The sequence below is a fragment of the Rana temporaria genome, chromosome 8 (assembly GCF_905171775.1).
Source record: "Rana temporaria chromosome 8, aRanTem1.1, whole genome shotgun sequence".
NCBI lineage: Eukaryota > Metazoa > Chordata > Amphibia > Anura > Ranidae > Rana > Rana temporaria.
This window is the reverse complement of record NC_053496.1, coordinates 25494896-25517401: the sequence shown is the minus strand read 5'-3', so window position 1 is coordinate 25517401 and position 22506 is coordinate 25494896. Positions and strand designations below refer to the sequence as shown.

General features: G+C 45.0%; 1 protein-coding gene across 1 annotated transcript in view; it reads left to right on the top strand.

Moving 5' to 3' along the window:
• The window catches only part of PTPRE (protein tyrosine phosphatase receptor type E), a 327572-nt gene that overhangs the window by 119969 nt on the left and 185097 nt on the right, over nucleotides 1-22506 (top strand). Inside the window, exon 2 of the mRNA XM_040361419.1 lies at nucleotides 19248-19359. Within this exon, the coding sequence (XP_040217353.1) occupies nucleotides 19248-19359 (112 nt within the window). The remainder of the gene's footprint in view (nucleotides 1-19247; nucleotides 19360-22506) is intronic.

Here is a 22506-nt window from a genome sequence, read left to right as displayed (position 1 = left end):
CTAAACCCAACTGCTTTGAAACGCCAAAAAACGTGATTGTGTGCATGGACACATAGGATAACATTAAATGTGTTCAGGGGCAGTTGAAAAAAATGCCCAAATGCCTCTGAACTCGAGTTTAGCAGCGTCTCGTGTGCATGGGGCCTAAAAAACTTTTTAGCTTTTGCAACCACTTTCAGGTCGTTATTCACAAGTCCTCAGGAGAGCTGCCACCTTCCAGCTTCCTCTGTACAAAGTACAATGAGTTAGACAGCACATCTCCAGACCAGATCCCTTTGTGGAGAGGTTCTGCAATCAACTTCTGGCAAAGTCCATCCAGGCCCTCAGCCCTGTCACCGTTGAGGCAGCTGTATGGTCCATGGAGTGCCAGAGGACAGCAGGCTCTGAAACCCACCTGGGTAGAAGGAACCCTGCTCGCCATGGTCTCAGACTTTTCATCACCAGACCCTCAGCCCTGTCACCGCAGAGGCCTCTAAAAGCAGCTCTACGTTCCATGGGATGCCAGAAGACAGCAGGCTCTGAAACCCTCCTGGGTAGAAGAAGCCTCGCTCACAGTGTCTCAGACCAGGGGCGGACTGACAACTCATGGGGCCCCTGGGCAATAGGAGATTATGGGGCCCCCGGGCAATAGATTATGGGGCCACACAGTATATACACATACACACACTGAAAAGGTGTTGGAGAGGCGGGGCAGTTATAATCTTGGGATTTTTAGACCAAAAGGATGTCGGTAAGGGACATTTCAGGGACAGATGTAGAAAAACACAGATTTTTACATACTGTCCCTGGTTTTACTGAGGCTGGCAACCCTGATGGGGGCCCCCTAGTGGCATGCGGCCCCCGGGCAGTGCCCAAGTGCCCGAATGGTCAGTCCGCCCCTGTCAGACAATTCATCAACATTGCAGCCCACTTCTGGACCCTCCTGTCCAGGGATTGGCTGGAACCTGATGAATATCCAGGCTGGTAATTTTGAATCTCCCATCTTATGCTCTGGAAGTTTCTTCCAGAGGCAGGGAAAAGCAATCAATCTCCCAGCCTGTGAAACCCCTGAGCAGACCAGGCAAAACAATTGCTGCTCCCATAAATACAGAAGGAGCCAACAACTAAATTTACCTAGCACCCTATGCTGGGAGGGTGCCACAGTTGCATTATGTCAAACTATGATGCCGCGTACACACAATCATTTTTCAGCATGAAAAAAAAAGACGTTTTTCACCATGTAGAAAAAACAACGTTTTTTCCCAACTTCATCATTAAAACCAGGGCTGTCGAGTCGGAGTCGAGGAGTCGGGGGAAATTTTGGGTACCTGGAGTCGGAGTCGGCAAACAATGCACCGACTCCGACTCCGACTCCTACTAAATTTAGATTGGAATAAAAAATAAAAAAAAGCAAGTTTAAATGTCCCAATTCACAAAAAGTTATAATTAATGACTTCTCTACTGTAAGAATAAAGACCAATGCATGCAGTGCCTCACGTAACCGCAAAACGAACACGTTAAGTGCCCGTGAAGAAGCGTGCTTTTCATGTGCTTCACTATATGGCACGCAACGCACAATTAGGAGCTGCAATACTTATACTTTCCATAGTGTTGTGTTCTGCTTTTACAGGGAACGCATGTTAGAGAACCAGTAAGTGTCAAAATAAAAAAATTCCAACAGGAGTTTTATAAAGCACTAAAAGAAGTTGAAAAGTATGATCGCTCATCAAAACTTACTGTTGAAGAAGCCATCCTTGTTTATCCAGAGATCGTTAGTGATGTGGCCAGAATAGTTACTGCAATGCCACCCACCCAAGTCAGTGTCGAAAGATTATTTTCAGCCCTAAAAATAATAAAGTCTGACTTAAGAGCCTCTATGGAAGAGGATCTGGCAGAGGCAATTCTCTTCCTTAGAACTCTACATTGAATTGATTTGCATTTGCTAAGCCTAGAACTACATTTCAAGATTAATATAAACCATTTCTAGGTTTTACAGATTTGGTTTTTGGTTCATTATAGATAAGCTTTGTTTTTGTTCTAAAACAACCAAATAATGTGGTTTGTATTTTTGAACTGGTAAAGATCCTGTTCCTGATGTTTATGCCTGCTGCTACTATCCAGTCACTTGATTGTTTTCATTGTGTTTGTCTTTTGCTTAAACTGTGCAATACAGTAGACTGTTGGCTTCCCAGCCAGTAGTCCTGTGGTAGGTTGCGTTTCTTTCCCTCAAGGAATGTATAAAATACATTGGCATATTAATACAGAGGAGTCGGAGTCGGAAGTACATAAAACTGAGGAGTCGGAGTCGGAACATTTATCTACCGACTCCACAGCCCTGATTAAAACGACGTTGCCCACACACCATCGTTTTTGAAAAATGATGAACAAAGCACGGGGACGTACAACACGTACGAAGGCACTATAAAGGGGAAGTTCCATTCGCCTTTGGGCTGCTTTTGCCGATTCCATGTTAGTAAAAGACGATTCACGCTTTTTTGTCTGTTACAGCGTGATAAATGTGCTTACTCTATTACGAACGGTAGTTTTACCAAAACGAGCGCTCCCGTCTCATAACTTGCTTTTGAGCATGCGCAGGTTTTTAACGTCGTTGAAGCCCACACACGATCATTTTTTTTACAACCTGAAAAACTACATTGTTTAAAACTACGTTAAAAAATGCAGCATGTTCGAAAAAAAAAATTTTCACGTTTTTCAGAACCCGAAAAATGATGTGAAGCCCACACACGATCATTTTAAATGACATTTTTTAAAAACAACGTTTTTTTCATGCCGAAAAATGATCGTGTGTACGCGGCATTAGGTTCGTTTATTTACATTTTAAAAATGAGGTGCATTGAGATTTGTGCAGAATTGAAAAGAAAAGTGTGAGAAATACTAAGCTAAAAAAAAAAACATTGAGGGCTTAATACTACTTTAAGTTTCTCTAACTCAATTTCTTATAAAAACATTTTGCTTGATCCAGGCACACTCCTAAATTCTGCGGTCATCTACATCTGGCAGTACTGTGAGCTCCAGCAATGACGTGCTGTACATCTCGGGATGATCACAAATTAACATATCAATGTCTCTTCCCTGCATTCATTGTCACGTTATTTATTGACACTTCCAATTACACCAGCAGCGCTGTCATTTTCTTTTTTTCATGAGAAACTCAACCGGGGGGCCTATTATTGTGTCACAAGATGCTGCTTGTAAAAGCTTCCACTGTAATTAAATCTTTCAGTGACAAAAATCACCCAAGAGATGATCTCTATGCTAAGTGGTCTGTATGTCTTACGGCAGAGATGTGTGTCACTTTGTTATAGAAGGTGTATATTGTCTTTATGGGTTGTATATACAAACCTGTACATGCAACTTCGTGTCTAAGAGATAGAAGTAAGACGAGAGATCGTTATGATTTCACCAAGATAGACATACAGAGGGGTCAGGAATAAAACTATGTGTAATGGGGCCTGATAGAAAAACATTATTGGGCCACTCTGCCCCTACGTTCTCCATCTCAAAAAACTTTGGATGGAGTAAGGGAGGGTTAAAAGCCCTGCTCGTGGAATGGCGACAAACTTTGACACTTAAAAATCTCCACTGGCGATGTTAAAAAAAATCTAATTGTTGCTAGTTTTGAGTTACAGAGGAGGTCTTTAGCCCTGTACACATGGTCGGTTTTCACGGCGGTAAAAAGTCTGCTGTGAAAACCGAGGGGAAAGCCGAGAACCCGCCAGGAAAACTGCCATGGAGCTTTAGCTGGGAATCCCGGCCGTGTGTATGCTCCATGGGCACTGCCTCGCAGTGTTTCCCATAGAGTATTTGTATATCTGGCTGCAAAAAAGCCGCCGGGAATCCCGACTGTATGTAGCGCTTACCCCCGAAGGAGCCGCTGGTTAGTTTGGGACCGGCTTTCCAAGTTACCTTCTTGACTTGATCTAGGGGTGACTTTTGTGAGTGTGAATAAAGAGCAAGTGTCCAGACACAAATTTAGTTTCAATGCTTTAATACAAGGGCCCAAACTGGCCAACCTCAACATAACACACGATAGAGAAGGTTGACAGGCATAGAAGAACTTTAGTATCAGGCCCTGGATTTCAGGAGAGAGAGAGAGCAAGCCTGCTCTCAGCAATAGTCAAACTCAATTCTTCGCCACCCAATCAGGGTGGGTAAAGTGCCCCCGGACAGGCAACTATCTCAGGCCTGGCAGCCTGAGCGCCACTTGTAGATCACTGGGAGGAAACAGACCTCTGCCGCAGGTCTGGCTCAGGGCTTCTGCCACAGGCTGGACAATTTAGGATTTGTGAAATCAGTTGGAGCAAATCCTCACAGTTAGTTCAATCTATGTCACCCACTGACAGCTTGAGCATACCTGTCATACGGTGTGGTGACCGGATCCCCGATGGTTCGTCTAGGTCTCCAGAACAACCTCTATTTCTAGGTGCTCCCGAGCCAATCCCCCACCGTACAGCTCCCGGCTTAGGATCCTCTCAGCAGAAGGTTGGGACCCAGCAAGTCGCTGGAGCCCCTTTCAATGTTAGGGTGAGGCTCTGCATGATGCCTGAACTCAGCCTGGCAGGACGCGGTGGCAGGGCCCATGGATGCGTGTACCCTGAAGGTGGGTACCGCACCTGGAACTCGGGCCCTGCAAGAACGAACCCTGCCAAAAGCAGCCGCCACAGATATATCCCCCCCTCTCAGCATGCCCAACGAGGGAGAAAAACCTCTGATTGGCTGCTGGAAGAAGGTGGGTCCCCCAGAATTCCTCTAGCGCCAACTGCCGCCCAGGGGTGATAACGCACCCCTGGAGCGCAGACTGACCTACAGGACAAATTCTGGAAATGGCAGCAGCCTAAATTTCCACAATTGGTGAATAGGAGTAAATTAACCCTCCCTATCCCCACTAATTTTAGTATAGCGCCCGTACTGAAAGAAGGGGGGCGCTACATGTAAAATAGAGAGCAGGTTCTCTATTTTCCCGTTGGGATTCCCGTCTGTTTTTCTGTCGGGGAAAACTACTAGGAAGCATACACACATCCGGTTTTCCCGGCCAAAAGCTCTCTTGGCAGTTTTCCTGGCAGGAAAACCGGTTGTGTGTATGGGGCTTTTTTGTTAGAATTATTGCTCTCGCTCTAATGATCGCAGCAATCCCTCACATGTGTGGTTTGAACACCGTTTACATATGCAGGCGCGACTTGCGAAAGGCATTCGCTTCTGCTTGGGACGGGGCACTGTAAAAAAAAAAAAAAAATTATTTATTTTGTTTTTTATTTTTACACTGTCCCTTTTAAAAAAAAAAAATCAATAATAATTGGATCACTGTTTATTCCTATTGCAAGGAATGTAGACATCCCTTGTAATGGAATAAAAAAGACAGAACCTCTTTAATGTGAGATCTGGGGTCAAAAAGGCCAAGGATCTCACATTTACACTTTAAATGCAATAATAAAAGAAAAGTCTTGTTTTTGTTTGTGTTTTTTTTATAAAAAAAATTCCCTTTTAAGGCCGTTGGGCAGAAGTGACCTTTTGACGTTTCCGTCATCCAATGTCATTGAGTGGAGTGGGGGCCATCATTCCCTCACTCGACTTGGTGCTTCTGAAGGGAAAGGATCTTCTTTGCCGCTACCACCGGTTCCGATAAGTGGTGGAGATGACTAGAACCCATCGGGGAGGGGGAGCGGCACCTATCCCACCGCTGATAAGTGATCTTGTGGAGAATCCACTGCGGAGACCATTTTCATCCTAAAGCGGACCGCCCGCCATTTCAGAAAATACCGACGTATAACGACGTTGGGCGGCCCAGAAGTGGTTAAACACCTGTCATTCAAAAAAGTGAGCTTGGTTATAAAGTGAAGACAACTAGAGGTACAAATGCTTTAGATGCCCTTGGGGTACCAAATTCCTCCCCACGTCCTCCGACCGCCCCCCCCTATTGGCCCATGACTATGATAGGGGGTCCCCAATAGGAAGGTATAAGGAGTGAGTGGGGAACAGGCTAGAATTCAAAGCTATGAGAAAGCTTGTAGATTACATTACGGTACATTTCAAGCTCGAGTTCAGGTATTTGCACCCACTTCCCCCCCAACCCACCCATCGCTGTCTCCTGGGAAACACACTGGTCCTTAGGAGAGAGCGTGGACCAGTGAGGGCGCGCCGGACTACTCGCACATGTGCAGTAGGGAACCGGGCATTGAAGCCGCAACGCTCCACTTCTTGATTCCCTCACAGAGGGGGCAGCTGAGAGACGAGCGATTGCTCGGCCTCGACTGCCGACATCGCGGGCGCGCTGGACAGGTAAGTGTCTATTTATTAAAAGTCAGTAGCTGCAGTATTTGTAGCTGCTCGCTTTAACTGTCTAGAATCTACCAAGAACCAAAGTATAGTTTGGATTGGGCTGACCCCTAAAGTGTAAATCCAGCCAAAACTTTTGTGGTTTTTGGATAAAGTGAAGGGTCAGGTTTTTTAAGGCTATCCGATTTATAGGCTTTGTTTATAGAGAGTTCCCCAGAACAGTAGTAAAAGCCCGACATGGGTTCCAACTCTTCCTCACTCTTCCCAGACATAAAAAAGGAAAAAAAAAGTTTTATCTTTATAGTGGTTGTAAACCTGAGACATAAAAAAAGCATATCCCTCCTATAGTGTGTACTTGTCAAAATCCAGAGCACCAAGTGTCATTTCTGTCTGCTGCCTCATTCCTCTGCTATCTGTAGGAGTCACTTCTGTTGCGTTTTCCTGACACCAAGAGAAAAATGGGGACAAGGGAGGGCACAACCTGTGATTGACAGCCTCAGCTCTGTTCCTGTGTGCTGTTTGAAGGGGTGTGTGTCCCTTTCCTCCAATCAGCTCTGAGTTCTCCTCACCTAACTTAAAGCAGAACTTCAGTAATGTTCTTAACTTTCCATCTATTAAATCTTCTGCCCTTGTTTTAACTTTGAATAGTAAGGCCCCTTTCACACGTGGGTCCGTTTTTAGACTTCCCCTTGCTCAGCGGGGGAACGCTCCTTTGATCCCCGCTGAGCCGGTGGATGACTAGTTCGTCTCTGCACACTGTGCAGAAACGGACCTGTCACATCTCTGCTTTCCTCTATGGAGGTTTGGATGAGAACGGACCGTCTGTCTGTCTGTTTTTTCATTCGATCCGCCAGACGGATGTAAAAATAGGGTTTGCATTTAGCGGGGCGGATCGGATGTCAGCGGACCTGTCACCGCTGACATCCATTGTTCCATGGAGATGTATGGAGCGCCCGTTCAGGCCCGCCTGAAAAATCTGACAGGCTGACCTGAACGGTGAAAGGAGCCTACCATTTTTTTTCTTCCAGGAAATACCTTATACAGCCCACTTCCTGTTTCTTGTCTGTTAACCACTTAACCCCCGGACCATATTGCTGCCCAAAGACCAGAGCACTTTTTGTGATTCGGGACTGCGCCGCTTTAACTGACAATTGCCCGGTCGTGCGACGTGGCTCCCAAACAAAATTGGCGTCCTTTTTTCCCCACAAATAGAGCTTTCTTTTGGTGGTATTTGATCACCTCTGCGGTTTTAATTTTTTGCGCTATAAACAAAAATTGAGCGACAATTTTGAAAAAAATGAATATTTTTTACTTTTTGCTATAATAAATATCCCCCAAAAATATATGAAAAAACATTTTTTTTCCTCAGTTTAGGGCGATACGTATTCTTCTACATATTTTTTGTAAAAAAAATCGCAATAAGCGTTTATTTATTGGTTTGTGCAAAAGTTATAGCGTTTACAAAATAGGGGGTATTTTTATGTCATTTTTATTAATATATTTTTTTTACTAGTAATGGCGGCGATCAGCGTTTTTTTTTTCGGTACTGCGACATTATGGCGGACACTTCGGACACTTTTGACACATTTTTGGGACCATTGGCATTTTTATAGCGATCAGTGCTATAAAAATGCATTGGATTACTATAAAAATGCCACTGGCAGTGAAGGGTTAACACTAGGGGGCGGGGAAGGGGTTAAGTATGTTCCCTGGGTGTGTTCTTACTGTGGGGGGGGGGGGGGGTGGTCTCACTAGGGGAAACACTGATCCTCTGTTCATACATTGTATGAACAGAGGATCAGCATTTCCCCCCCTGACAGGACCGGGAGCTGTGTGTTTAACACACAGCTCCCGTTCCCCGCTCTGTAACGAGCAATCGCAGGTGCCCGGTGGCGAACGCGCCTGCCGGGCACCCGCACGGGAGTCACGGATGAGCGGGGGGCGCGCACGCGCCCCTAGTGGCCACTTAAAGAGCAGACGTATAGCTACGGGCTCTCGCCCAGGAGAGCCGACCTGCCGCCGTAGAATGACGGCGGCTGGTCGGCAACTAGTTAAAAAAGTCTAGGCTTATGACATCATGCACAGCTCTCTCTCGCTCTCTCGCTCTCTCTCTCTCTCTCTCTCTCTCTCTCTCTCTCTCTCTCTCTCTCTTGTGAGAGTTTGCCAAAAAGGGAGGGGGGGATAAGTCAAAATAGGGCCATTGAGAGCTGCATAGCTGGAGGTGTACCTCTGTGTAAATCCAGGAAGTGAACAGCCAGCAGCATCAGCTGCCCACAGTTAAAATGGCTGCAGCCAGACTCGGTGGAGGGAGATTTCTGCAGCATATTTGGCAAGTACAGAATCGCAGTATATATAAAATAATATGCAAAGTGGTTGGCGGTAAGCTTCAGGGCCATATGCAGAATGGAAAAGGTTTCTCCTAAAGGTAGAAGTGGATTTTTTTTAAATATAAGTATACTGTTCCAAAATAGAATCATGAGAAAAAGTTGGTCTAAAACAAAGGCAGTGATTTATCTAGCTTGGGCAACAGAGGCACGTTGTTTTGTGTTCTTCTCCCTAGTACTAGAGACAAAGGGCCATCATTGTCTTGATGGGAAGTATTTTCTATAGAGAACAGCCATTCTTTCTTCTTGATTAGATATCTGTGAGCATTAAAGAACCAACTGTGAGGACACATTTGTAGGAGCCTTAGTAACGTGTACTATAGCTTTAACAGTCGGCATGCCACAGTGCATGGGTGTAATAAACAAGACATTTGGCTCCCGTAAATACCAGAAGATCCAAGCAGCACTCTTGCTATTCGCACCATCCATATTTACCACAATAATCTTGACCCAAAGGTTTACTTTGCATCGGGCCTCAAGTATCAAAATGTCAAAGAGAACAACTGTGTTGTCCTTAATGAGGCGTGATGTTTCCAGCCTTATTTATCAAAACATCTTTTATATAAATGGTCTTTGTTGCCCTACAACAGCCAGTCAGCGTCTTACCAGCCCTGTAGAATGAAAGTTAGAAAACAAAATTCTGGATGTTAGTGCTGGCTGTAGGCAAGCCAGACAGGTCTTATTATAGAGAACCAAAATCATGGGAAGGACCATTACAAACTAGTTTGAAGGATCTATCATTTGGGCCTGTCATCATTCTTCTTTGTTGACCACCTAGGGCAGATGTTCTCAACCTTTTTACCCCTGAGGAACCCTTGAAATAATCTTCAGGTCTTAGGCCTCGTACACATGACCGAGTTTCTCGGCAAAAACCAGCAAGAAACTTGCTGGGAGATATTTTTTTGCCGAGGAAACCGGTCGTGTGTACATTTTCGTTGAGGAAACTCGAGAAACTCGACGAGCCAAAAAGAGAGCAAGTTCTCTATTTCCTCGACGGGAGTCTCAAATTGGCTCGTCGAGTTCCTGGTCGGGCTGGTTTCCAATGAGAAACTCGAGCGTGTGTATGCTAAGAAACCCGCGCTTGCTCAGAATAAAGTATGAGACGGGAGTAAAAGTAGCATTTGTAATGAAGATAACACATTTTTCAAGCTGTAACAGACTGAAAAGTGCAAATCGTCTCTTAATAAACTTTTACTTAAAGCGGGGGTTCACCCGTACATAACACTTTTTCCCCTTAGATGGATGCTCGTTTTTGTCTAGGGGAATCGGCTAGTTGTTTTAAAATATGAGCTGTACTTACCGTTTACGAGATGCATCTTCTCCGCCGCTTCCGGGTATGGGCTGCGGGACTGGGCGTTCCTATTTTGATTAACAGTCTTCCAAGAGGCTTCCGACAGTCGCATCCATTGCGTCACAATTTTCCGAAAGAAGCTGAACGTCGGTGCGAAGTATAGACCCGCACCGACGTTCGGCTTCTTTCGGCTACTAGTGACGCGATGGATGCGACCGTCGGAAGCCTCTCGGAAGACTGTCAGTCAAGAAGGAACGCCCGCTCCCGAAGACCCATACCCGGAAGCGACGGAGAAGATGCATCTCGAAAACGGTAAGTACAGCTCATATTTTAAAACAACTAGCCGATTCCCCTAGACAAAACGAGCATCCATCTAGCATCCATCTAAGGGGAAAAATTGTTTTATGGGTGAACTCCCGCTTTAACACGCAAACACATGAGATTAGCAAAACCAGCCCCAAGAGTTTAGCCAGTGGAATCGAACTTCCCCTGCCGTTGTATGTGTTGTATGTCACCGCGTTTGAGAAAGAGGAGATTTTGTCTTGACCATGTGTACGCAAAGCAAGCTTGTCGAGTTCCTTGACAAGCCTAACAAGGAACTCGACGAGGAAAACGATGTGTTTCGCCCGTCGAGTTCCTCGGTCGTGTGTACGAGGCCTAAGGGATCCTCTGCTAAATCCAATTTATTAGAGGTCAGTGGGGAAATTGCCCCTTACATTTGTGGCCAGTAGGAAGAGTGCCCTAATGGTGGTGAGCATGCCACTTTAACAGCCAAAAAGATTTAGTGTCATACAGATGGCTCTTCAATTGGAGTTGACTCTGAAACTATGCAGGCACTATCAAATAGGAGGTCAATCAGCCACAGCTTAAGGAACCCCTAGACACTTCTGGAGGACCATAGGGTTCAACAGATTCCTGGTTGAGAATGGCTGACCTAGGGAGTCATTAGCCTGAGACAAATATGCATCCACTGTAAGGTACCTGTGATAGGTAGTGTCCAAAGAAGAGTTTGTGTGCTGAGGATTCAGGCGAAAACGTAATCAGGCAGATCAGGTCGGCAACAGATCAGGCAAACCGGTACACAAACGAAATCCAGAGAGTGGTCAGGCAGGCAATGGTCATCCACGAGCTGGCGGTGAAGTACAAAATCAGCAGGCTAGAGAGTAGTCAGGAACTCAGGCAAAAGTTCATATACGGTATTCAGAGTCACAAAGCAGTCACAACACCCAGGGAAGCTAGTCCACTCAAACGAGCACTGAGACAGGAAGTGCTGCTATTTATGGGCAGCTTTGATTGTAGATTGTCCACAGCTATCAGCAGGTGGGGCTAGAGAGTCCAAGGTAATGAATCAAACTCAAAGAACATGGCTATAACTCCAGAGCTCCTCCGTGGCACAACAAGAAAGGCTGCAGCTATGAGACCAGGAACATCCCGGTTCAAATACACCCCAGGTACAGGGCATCCACTGGCATGAGAACACCGAAACATGCATGTTTGGTTTTAGGTCAGTGATTCAGGATGCAGTGAGGTGAGAGAATAAGGATGGCAGCTCCAGAATTTGGATGTTTAAGGCGCAATCTTCTACTCCTTATTTTTCTTTCCCATTTCTGCACCTGGCCAATCAATAAATAATGTAGTGTAATAATGTGGGTTTGCTGTCAAGCCATTGGAAAGAATCCCATTTCAAATTGGTCAAAGTATCCAAAGTATAACTGTTACTCCAGAATGATCCAAAAAAAGTTGAAGAGCAAAAGCAAGAATTTAATTGGTTGCTTTGTGGCTAAGGGCAGTCATCTTTTAAGATCCTGACATATTAGGTTCAGTCAATTGTTTTAAAGACTTTATTTTTATAGTCCGTAAAATAATTGCTACAGTACACGGTAAAAAAAAAAAAAAGCTTATAAAAAGTGCTACGGGAGACTAGAGCTGCACGATTAATCGTCGAGAATCGTTATCGCGTTTTGTTTTTTTGTTTTTTTTTTTTCAATTGCGATCTTGACAAAGTATTTCCTGATCTTTCTATGCAGAGAATTCTCTGCTCTGCTGAAGCCACAGCTGTAATATCCGGGCAGTCTGCCAAGTATCAGAACATTCTTTATCAGTGGAACATTGTAACAATTTGTCTTTTACATCAAAGGAATAGACTTTTGTGTGTAAATTACGCGGATTTTGATGCGATGGAGTGTACTCACCATCGAATCGAAATCCGCGCCGAAATCCTCTGGCGATGACGTGTCGCGCCGTCGCCGCGATTATGACGCGGCGACGTGCGCGACGCTGTCATATAAGGAATTCCACGCATGCGTCAAATCATTACGACGCATGCGGGGGATCCCTTCGGATGGATGGATCCGGTGAGTCTGTACAGACCAGCGGATCCATCCATTGGGATGGATTCCAGCAGATAGATTTGATAGCATGTCATCAAATATTTATCCGCTGGAAATCCATCCCAGGGGATAAATATCCGCGGAAACAGATCCGCTGGAGTGTACACACCATAGGATCTATCCGCTGAAACCCATTCGCTGGGATTTTTCAGCGGATGGATTCTATCGTGTGTATGGGGCCTTAGTTGTGACAATGATGCTACTCTTATATCAAGACATCGCTTGTATATCGAGGCAAAATGTATTAAAACATTTTGCTTGTCTTGCAAAACGCTCTCAAACCAAGTTACTCTCAAACCAAGGTTTTACTGTAATCACAAGCTGGCATTATTCTGATGGAAGTGTTACAGGACATAAACGCTCTTGTAGTCCATAGTAACCAATTGCAAGTTGATATGACTCTTTTTTTGAATGCAGCATGGGACCCTGAAATGATTCATAGCTGTTGTAATAGGTCACAAGGTTCTTCCTTCCGTTTGGTGTTTTCTTCTGCAATGACATTACTCATTTTCTCATTAAAGAAGTTCAACAGTACAATAAGATACAATAGGATACCAGTGGTGTATATATTAATGTTGACCATGAAAGACAATATCATAGTTGCTAGTTTGGGTGCAGAAGAAAGCAATTGGAAACAAACAAGAGATTGAAGTCTCTAAGTAGGTAGATATAAGAGGTTGAAGGTATGGTCTCTTATCTGGTGAGTAAAAAATGGTGAGTAAAAAAAGTCCACCTTTACTGGTATTTTGACAGTAATGGAAGGAAAGAATAAGATCTGGAGCTTGAGAATGTGTATGGAGAGTGTAACGGAATGGCCCGTGGGACCCAGAGGCTCTTGAAGGGTGTGGGGTACTCCTGTTTCAGCTTCACCGATGACACTTGTGTCTAAAGTCATCCTATGTCCACTAGGGGCATAGGATGACTGAGAAATGATATCTTGGACTGGGGCAGTAATGATAATTCACAATGTATTTCAGGATATCTTGAAATATTACTGTTTGTTGATTCTGAACCCACAGGTCAATTAAAAGAGTGACTCATTCCATGTGGGAACACAGACTGTTAGGGTGTTAATATAGTCTGCTACTGTAATGTAAATTAACCTTAGTATGGCTCCCAAGAACCTTTCATGGTGTCATGCTAATTGACACTGTATTGTGTTAAAGTTCTATTGATGATAGATGTGTGTTGTGAGTTAGCACAGTCTAAAGGTCAGACGTCTTACTTGTCAGCTGTAGTTAATTAGCTCCTGTAAATTATGCCTACTAAAGGAATGTGTATTGTATAGCAGGTGAGAGAAGCCATGATGTCTACCTAAAAGATGTGTATTGGAGGCTCGTTGGTAACCATTGTATAATGTGGGTGGAGTCTGTCATTGTCCCTTTGATTACTACAGAATGCTTTTTGGTGTATATAAGAGCCTGCCTTCTCAATAAAGATGGTCTATTCCTGTTGAACCAGAGAACAGAGTTGTGTGTCTCGTTTCTGGGGGGAAAATCCGTATGGGTTGTGTCGCCGGATTGTGGAGTGTCGATAAGTAGTCTTGGTTTCGGAATGGAATATCTTTAACAAATTTAACCCCTGTCCCATTTGGGGTTCCGTTACTGAGAGCAAAGAACCAAAAGATAGAGGAGGAATAGCGGTCCCCAATTCGAGATTCTATTACATGGCAGCTCAACTTCAGCATTTGAGTGGATGGGAGAAGGTAGATAACCAAGACCCTCTACAGAATATCCTAATAACTCAATTTACAGTACCCCACTTCCATTGGTACAACAAATAGAATCTCATCAGTTTTATAAGAAAATAAAAATTCCAACTTTCTTCTTAATCCATAGGCTTTGGGAAACCATACGTAGTATCACACATCATACGGGATATACTAAATATATGCCATTATGGGACAATTACTGCCTTCCTGAGTTAAATAAATTGCCGGAAATGTTAGAATGGAAAAGTGCAGGACTACATTTCTTACATCAATTGTTTGAAGGGGATGAGTTGTTATCTTTTGATATATTGAAAGAACGATTCCGATTTGTCAAATAAGAACTTTTACCAATACCTTCAAATACGACACGCTCTACAAAGTCAGACTTTAACTTTCCCTCTACAATATATACCATCAGAGATATTGATGAAGGCAACTTCGTCACAAGCTATGAAACGAGGTTTAATAGGTGATCTCTATGATGATCCTAAACGCCGAGAGGGTAGATGTGCAGGTGAATAGTTTTGTACGCTGTCAAAAAGATCTGACAGATCTTAGTGAGGGGGAATGGAAAGAGGCTATGGCGGTCTTACCGAAAGTTTCTATCTCACTATCGCAGCAATTAACACAGCTCTTTCTAATAAATAGAACACATTACACTCCACAAAAATTATATGCTTGGGGAAAATATATAAATATATATCCCCTCTATGCCCATGATGCTCTATATCAGGGGTCTCCAAACTTTTCAAGCAAAGGGCCAGTTTATTGTCCTTCAGACTTTAGGAGGGCTGGTTTGTCGTCAGCAGGGGCAGAACATTTTGGCATTGGTGACAATAAATATGGCCTCAGGATTGGTGGTCAATAGGCGGAGTGGTGCCCCTATTAGTAGGAGGAATAGTATCCGATCATTGGTATCAGTGGAAGAAAGAGTGCCCCCATTGTTGGTGTCAGTGTGCGGAATAGTGCCTCATATCAGTGGAAGCAATAGCACCACAATGGCCGTATAGAAGCAAGCAAGGGGCCACATCTGGCCCTCAGGCCACAGTTTGGAGACCCCTGCTCTATTACTAATGGTTCTTTAATTCATATGCTTTGGCGTTGTCCGAAGCTCCATAGGGACTGGCAGACAGGCCAGGGATTTCATATATAGGAAGCAATACAAAGAGAACAGGATACTTTCTCATACAAGTACAAGGTACAGCAGCCACATATCAGCAATATGAACTGTTCGGGTAACAAACACTTAAAGTGTGAATTAAAAGTCTTTATAGAATTTTGTGACCTCAGTGTTAATAGCACAATATTTTGTGACCTCAGTGTTAATTGCACACCATTTTGTGACCTCAGTGTTAATTGCACACCATTTTGTGACCTCAGTGTTAATTGCACACCATTTTGTGACCTCAGTGTTGGTTACAGCCGACAGCCCCAAATAAACACAATTGTCCCTATGTGAAATTAATTATTGTAATTTATGTCAGTCTACGTGGCGGCAGCATATCTTTCAATGATCAATTACTGGTCTGTGGATAGATTTATTATAACACGTTCCTCTCTGCACCTTGCAATTGGAGTTCTCTATATCTATGATAAATGATGGAGAATGCGGGCAGATTAGGGACGTTCTGTAGACATGCAGTCATCGCACATCCACATGAATAAAATGTCATATGATAGGCGACCCATAAACTACACTATGTATAATCCGTGATTCATCTCTGTGATCTGTAAATAATGTGCAGTCTCCTATATGTGCCCCCTCTCTCTCTCTCTTTCTCTTTCTCTCTTTCTCTTTCTCTCTTTCTCTTTCTCTCTTTCTCTCTTTCTCTCTTTTTCTCTTTTTCTCTTTCTCTCTTTTTCTCTTTTTTTCTCTTTTTCTCTTTATTTCTCTATTTCTCTTTTTCTCTTTATTTCTCTTTTTCTCTTTTTTTCTCTTTCTCTTTTTCTTTCTTTCTCTTTTTCTCTCTTTCTCTCTCTTTTTTTCTCTCTCTCTTTTTCTCTTTCTTTTTTTTTTTTTTTAATTAAAGGGATTTGTCCCTTTTTACCTGACTTGAGACCAACAACATCATTTAGAATATGGGTCTTCAAACTACGGCCCTCCAGTTGTTCAGGAACTACAATTCCCATCATGCCTAGTCATGTCTGTGAATGTCAGTGTGTTACAATGCCTCATGGGATGTGTAGTTCTACAACAGCTGGAGGGCCGTAGTTTGAGGATCCCTGATTTAGAAGCAGCCATTGGCCACCCCTTGGGCTACATAGTCATTTCTAATGCTTTACATTTAGCTGCTGCGATGGTTTGCATGTGGCTCAAAGGTTGGCCGATTCTTCTACCAGCAAAAGGTAATTAGCCGTGATTGTCTTTTAAAGGGCAAGTCCATTGAAAATGTGAATATTCTGATCATTGGCTCCTCCCATATCTAGCATTGACGGAACATAACCTACAGCTACACTAACATCATTTACCAGTATTTCCTAAGGGATATATGGAGGATTTAGCACCGCCATTCTTCCTTGATGCTCAGTATAATGCCAGATGAGGCCTATGTCAGCCAAGATGTGTGTTTGTTAGAAAGTATTGATGGCTGTATAATCAGGGCTGTCTTAATGATAGGGCACACCTGGGCACTGCCCAGGGGCCCCAGCTGCATAGGGGGGCCCTGCCCTTTCCCCAAAGCAGCTGGTCCTTGAGCCCGGGCTGCCCCTCTACATCCCAGATATGCCCCCAGCACTCTGACCCCTCAACACCCTTGATATCCCCTACCTCCTACCTACTTGATTTCTGTTTACTTGCACTGTCTCCATTGTAGGGGCCCCAGAGCATTACTTTGCCCCGGGGCCCATGATGGTATTAAGACAGTCCTGTGTATAATAACTTCCAGACTTGTGCTGGGTCCCCAAATCTCACAGGCCCAGGAGCCACCATCCCATCTACAATCCTCATGGCTACTTCCTAGTATATTTGTAGCTCTTTATTCTGTGTTAGAGATTAGCAGGATTCGAAAGTTGCAGCATGGCATATGTACTGCAAAATTTTATGCAGCTGTGCATAGAAAACAATCGGCTTCCAGGTTTAATTGTCAAAGATTAATTGAACAAGCTGACGTGAGAAGCTGATTGGCTACAGAGTACCATTGCACCAGTTTCGGAGTGCTCCAGTTTTAGTAAATCTTCCCCCTATTGTCTTCCATTTCCTCTAAGACCCGGTTCACACAGGGGCGGCATGACTTCGGGGGCGACTCGACAAGGCATCCTGAAGACCACTTCAGAGGAGACTTGCAAAATGACTTCTGTATAGAAGTCAATGCAAGTCGCCCCCAAAGTCGTACAAGAACCTTTTTCTAAGTCTGAGCGACTTGCGTCGCTCCTATTAGAACGGTTCTATTGAATAGAATGGGACGCGACTTGTCAGGCGGCTGAGATGCCTGACGAGTCGCCCCAGTGTGAACCGGCTCTTAGGCAGTGGTCTCCAAACTGTGGCCCAGGTGCCAGATTTGCCTCTTTGCTTGTCTTTACAAATAGAAACAATGGAATACTATTCCTCCCACTAAAACCAATGATGGGGCATTGTTTACTGCCACAGGCACCAGGACATTTTCTACTGTCCACTAAAGCCCTTAAAGCCTGAAGGACATTGATCTGGAACTTTGTTTAGAAAGTTTAGAGACCTCTGCTTTGCGGACATACCGTATATACTCGAGTATAAGCCGAGTATTTCAACAAATTCTTTTGCGCTGAAAATGCCCCCCTTGGCTTATACTCAAGTCATCTTTTTGTGCCTGATCTCCCAGATTTTGGGGACCCGGCACCGGCCAGCCGTAGGTTCCCTGGACCCCAAACTTGGCACACATATAGCCCCACTCTACAAGTGTGCAAAGTTTGTTGTCCGGGGGAGCACCGTTTTTTTCAAAGCCGGGCACCCCTTCCATAGACTCCCATGTTAAACGGTAATTTCTCCGGTGACTTTGGGGACCCGTTACATGCTTGTCGTAGGTCCCCTTGACCTGGAACTTGGCACACATGTAGCCCCATTTTTCCTCTACAAAGTGTTCAAAGCTTTTTGTCTGGGGGACCTACGGCTGGGGAGCACCAATTTTTTTTTTCAAAGTCGGTCACCCCTTCCATAGATTCCCATGTGAAATGTCAGTCTAGTTATGGGCACGGTGAGGCATGGGCACGGTGAGGCATGGGCACGGTAAGGCATGGGCACAGTAAGGTATGCACATGGACACAGTGAGGCACAGTAAGGCATGCAGATGGACACCCTAGGCTTATACTAGAGTCAATAAGTTTTCACTTTTTTTGTGGTAAAATTGGGTGCCTCGGCTTATACTAAGGTGACCAAATTTTTTAAATGAAAACCAGGGACATTTTTTTTAGCGGCAATCAGCGACTCAATAATTGTCGCCACCACCGCCCGCCCCACATCCTCTCAAGTCTTACTCTCCAGGCCCCGGCTACTACTGGGTGGGGACCAGAGAAAGATCACTCCGCCAGGGAAAGCAAGGAGATGAGCAGGCAGGCGGCTAGCCGGGACTTGAGCCAAGGCAGAAGAACATGCGAGCGGAGCTGAATAGGCATGCGCCCGAAACCGAAGAAATATTCCCTCCGCTCCGACCAGCACATGATCATCAGAAAGGGGCACAGATAATGTAAAAAAAATACACCCCCCTAAGCTAGTAGGAGTGGCGGAGTGGTGGTGTGTAATTCAGATTTTTTTTTTAAATTCTGTACTTACTGGACTGTCTTTGAAATTGCCTCAGCCCCTGTTCAAATCCAATCCGGGGACAAAACCGGGGACAGACTCGATCAGGGGACAGTGTCCTCAATCCAGGGACTGTCCCTGGAAACCGGGGATGTCTGGTCACCCTAGCTTATACTCAAGTATATACGGTAACTATGAATAAGGAGTAACTTTTGTATGGACTGATTATTACTAGGGCAGCTCCTAGGGGGTGGGGATGATGTTTCTTTCATGATGTTTGAGCTGCTTGGTGGTGACATATAAAGTATATCAACCCAAGACAATGAAAATCTATTTTCAGAAGGATGTTTGGGATAAGCATACTGGAATACAATAGGAGGAATGGGGTGTTTGTGATTTACTGGTATACTGTTCTAATTTTTCTTTACTTCTGAAGCCATAAATGTGGATTTACATATTTACATTTTTTTTTTTGTGTGTGTTTTTTTAGGTGGCTGCAATGGGGTGGATTTCATCGCCAGCTGTGTACCTTGGTATTACACTAGGCCAAGTGTTGTCTGCACATGGGAATCATACAACTGCCTCTTACTCCACCATACCAAGTAAGAAAATTGCACAAGACTCTGAGCTGGCTCCTTGGGAAATATCCGTCTTCTAAAGAAATGCATATCCCACTCACTGAGTAACACATTTATGGATTGCAATGCAGTTACTTGTGTATATCTATTTATGAATGTTTTTTTTATGTTTTTATTACTTAAGGTCCACTTTAAATTATTGCATTTCTGTCCATGTCTGTGGGTCCCTGAAAGGCAAAACAATAAATGATAACGTTCACAAGATCTTGCATTCACCTGTCCATGATCCTGGCAGATCCATACTATTAGCCAGATTCACAAAGAGTTACGCCAGCGTATCAGTAGATACGCCGTCGTAACTCGGAATCTAAGCCGTCGTATGTTTAAGTGTATTCTTAAACTTCGCCGCCGTATCTTAGCTGTCTAGTTCCGCCGGCCGCTAGGGGCGTGAACGGTAAATTATGCCTAGAATGCGTAGATCAGCGAGATACGCCGATTCACGAACGTACGCTTTCCCGTCGCAGTAAAGATACGCCGTTTACGTAAGGCGATTCCCGGCGTAAAGTTAGTCGAACAAATAGCTGGCCTAGTCAATGTTCAGTATGGCCGTCGTTCCCGCGTCGAAATTTGAAAAATTTACGTCATTTGCGTAAGTCGTCCGTGAATGGGGCTGGACGTCATTTACGTTCATGTCGAAACCAATACGTCCTTGCGGCGTACTTTGGAGCAATGCACACTGGGATATGTCCACGGACGGCGCATGCGCCGTTGGTAAAAAATGTCATTCACGTCGGGTCACGGGTAATTTACATAAAACACGCCCCCCTCATCCTCATTTGAATTAGGCGCGCTTACGCCGGCCCATTGACGCTACGCCGCCGTAACTTAGGAGGCAAGTGCTTTGTGAATACAGCACTTGCCTCACTTACTTACGGCGGCGTAGCGTATATGCGATATGCTACGCCGCCTCAAAAGTGAGCCGCCCTACCTGAATCCAGCTATATATGTGGCCCCCTTGGAACTGCACAGCTGCCTATCGATACTTTTGAATTTGGTCTTAAAGTCTTCTGTGGACGCACCAACAAAATACTGTCCATTCCTATAAGAAGGTCATCTGTCGGAGACCTGCCATTGGATGGCCTCCTCCATAGAGTTCAAAAGTATTTGCATGCATGCACAGAAGACTTTGGGGGGGTCGGCTTGGAGAGTTTCCAGCAGTGGTCGGGTGGTTCCCCATGAGCCACACAACTTGGATCTACCAGCATGGTGGGCAAGTCAATATAAGACCTTGGATGGGAAATATGAGGGAATAAAGTTATCCTAAAAACAAAACTTCTAACTGCATAATAGTTAACTATGTAAGTGGTATTAAGGCTCCAGTGCTCTTAGCTTGAAAAAACGCAAATTGTGAGCATTTTTTGTACTAGCGTTTAGAAATCTTTTGCGTTTTTTTCTCTGCCAGGAAAATTCAAGGATGGCAGAGGCATTTGGATGGGGTTGTATACATGCCACGGCAAAATGTATACCTACTGTTGTGTTTGGTGGGCAGTAACGTGACCCATTCAAGTGACAATGGACAGCATCTGTTAGTCTGCAAAAATGGAACAGGATGCAAACCTTTTTCATTATTTTTTTCTGCGTACGCCAGTGGCAGCTGGTGCAAACAAACTGAAAAATAAAAAAACATCAAGCGCAGCCACTGTGCCCATCAAGCGCAGCCACTGTGCCCATCAAGCGCAGCCACCGTGCCCCATCAATTGCCGCCACCGTGCCCCATCAATTGCCGCCACTGTGCCCCATCAATTGCCGCCACTGTGCCCCATCAATTGCCGCCACTGTGCCCCATCAATTGCCGCCACTGTGCCCCATCAATTGCCGCCACTGTGCCCCATCAATTGCCGCCACTGTGCCCCATCAATTGCCGCTACTGTGCCCCTTCAAATGCTGCCAGTGTGCCCACCGGGCACTTACCTTTTTCGCCGCTGTCCTCTACGCTCCGAGTCCTCCATGTCTTCTCCCGTCCTCTTCCCGTCATCTCTGCTATGATTGGACGCCTGATAGGTGTCCAATCACAGCGCCTGTCGCTTCAGCCAATCAGGTGACAGGGTAACTAGACCCGAGCACCCGATTGGCTGAGAGGCGGGTCAGTGTTAGGGAAGCGATTTATTCGCTTCTCTAACACAACACTGTGTAAACGGCGAACGCAGAGAATTGCGCCCACTGTTTACCAATTTGGAAGCCTATTAGCGCCCACGCCTCTAATCAGGATGCCTATTTAGAGCCGATGGCTCTAATCAGGCGCTTCCAAAAACACCCCCTCCGCTGTAATTCAGATGCTTGGCGCCCCACAAGGGGCCGGACACCTGAATAGGGGGCGGCAGCGGCGACAATGGCTAGATTCATGCAATGCATAAATCTAGCTATTGGTGATAGAGTGGTGCAGAAGAGAGGGGGCAGCGCTCCTGCACCCTCTATGGATGCACCGCCACTGGCGTATGCCAACGGACCCACTTGTAGACATACACTAGGGAAAATTTACCAAAACTGGAGCAGACAGAATTTGCAGCAGCTGTATATGGAAACCATTTAGCTTCTAACTTCCCCTTCATCAGACAGGCCGGGTTAACATGTGTGGGGCCTCGGCTTTCAGCTCGGGGTCCGGTGTGTGTCTGTTCACTGGTTCAGGGGTGGGATTCAGGTCCGAATTTTTGCCTGAATTTGCATCTGAACTGGACCCAAATACACAGGACCCTTTTGGAAACCACACTGCGGCACCCCTCGCTGGATATGTGTGAACCGACTCCATTGAGAGCCGGTCACACTTGCATTTAATGCGAATTGGATGCTGTGAAAACCACATCCATTTCACACATATGTGAACCCGGCCTTAGGCTTTGAAAATTAAAGATAGAAGCTGACTAGCTGCCATGCACAACTTCTCCTGTTTTGATAATTTCCCCTAATTGTGGTTAGTCTAGATAAGGGGTCTCAAACTGGCGGCCCTCCAGCTGTTGCAAAGCTGACAGTTACAAGCATGACTCCCACAGGCAGAGACATGATGGGACTTGTAGTTTTGCAACAGCTGGAGGGCCACCAGTTTGAGATCCCTGGTCTAGATCCATCTTAAGAACTGACAGATAGATCCAGACTGAAGGACCCGGATTAGGGCAT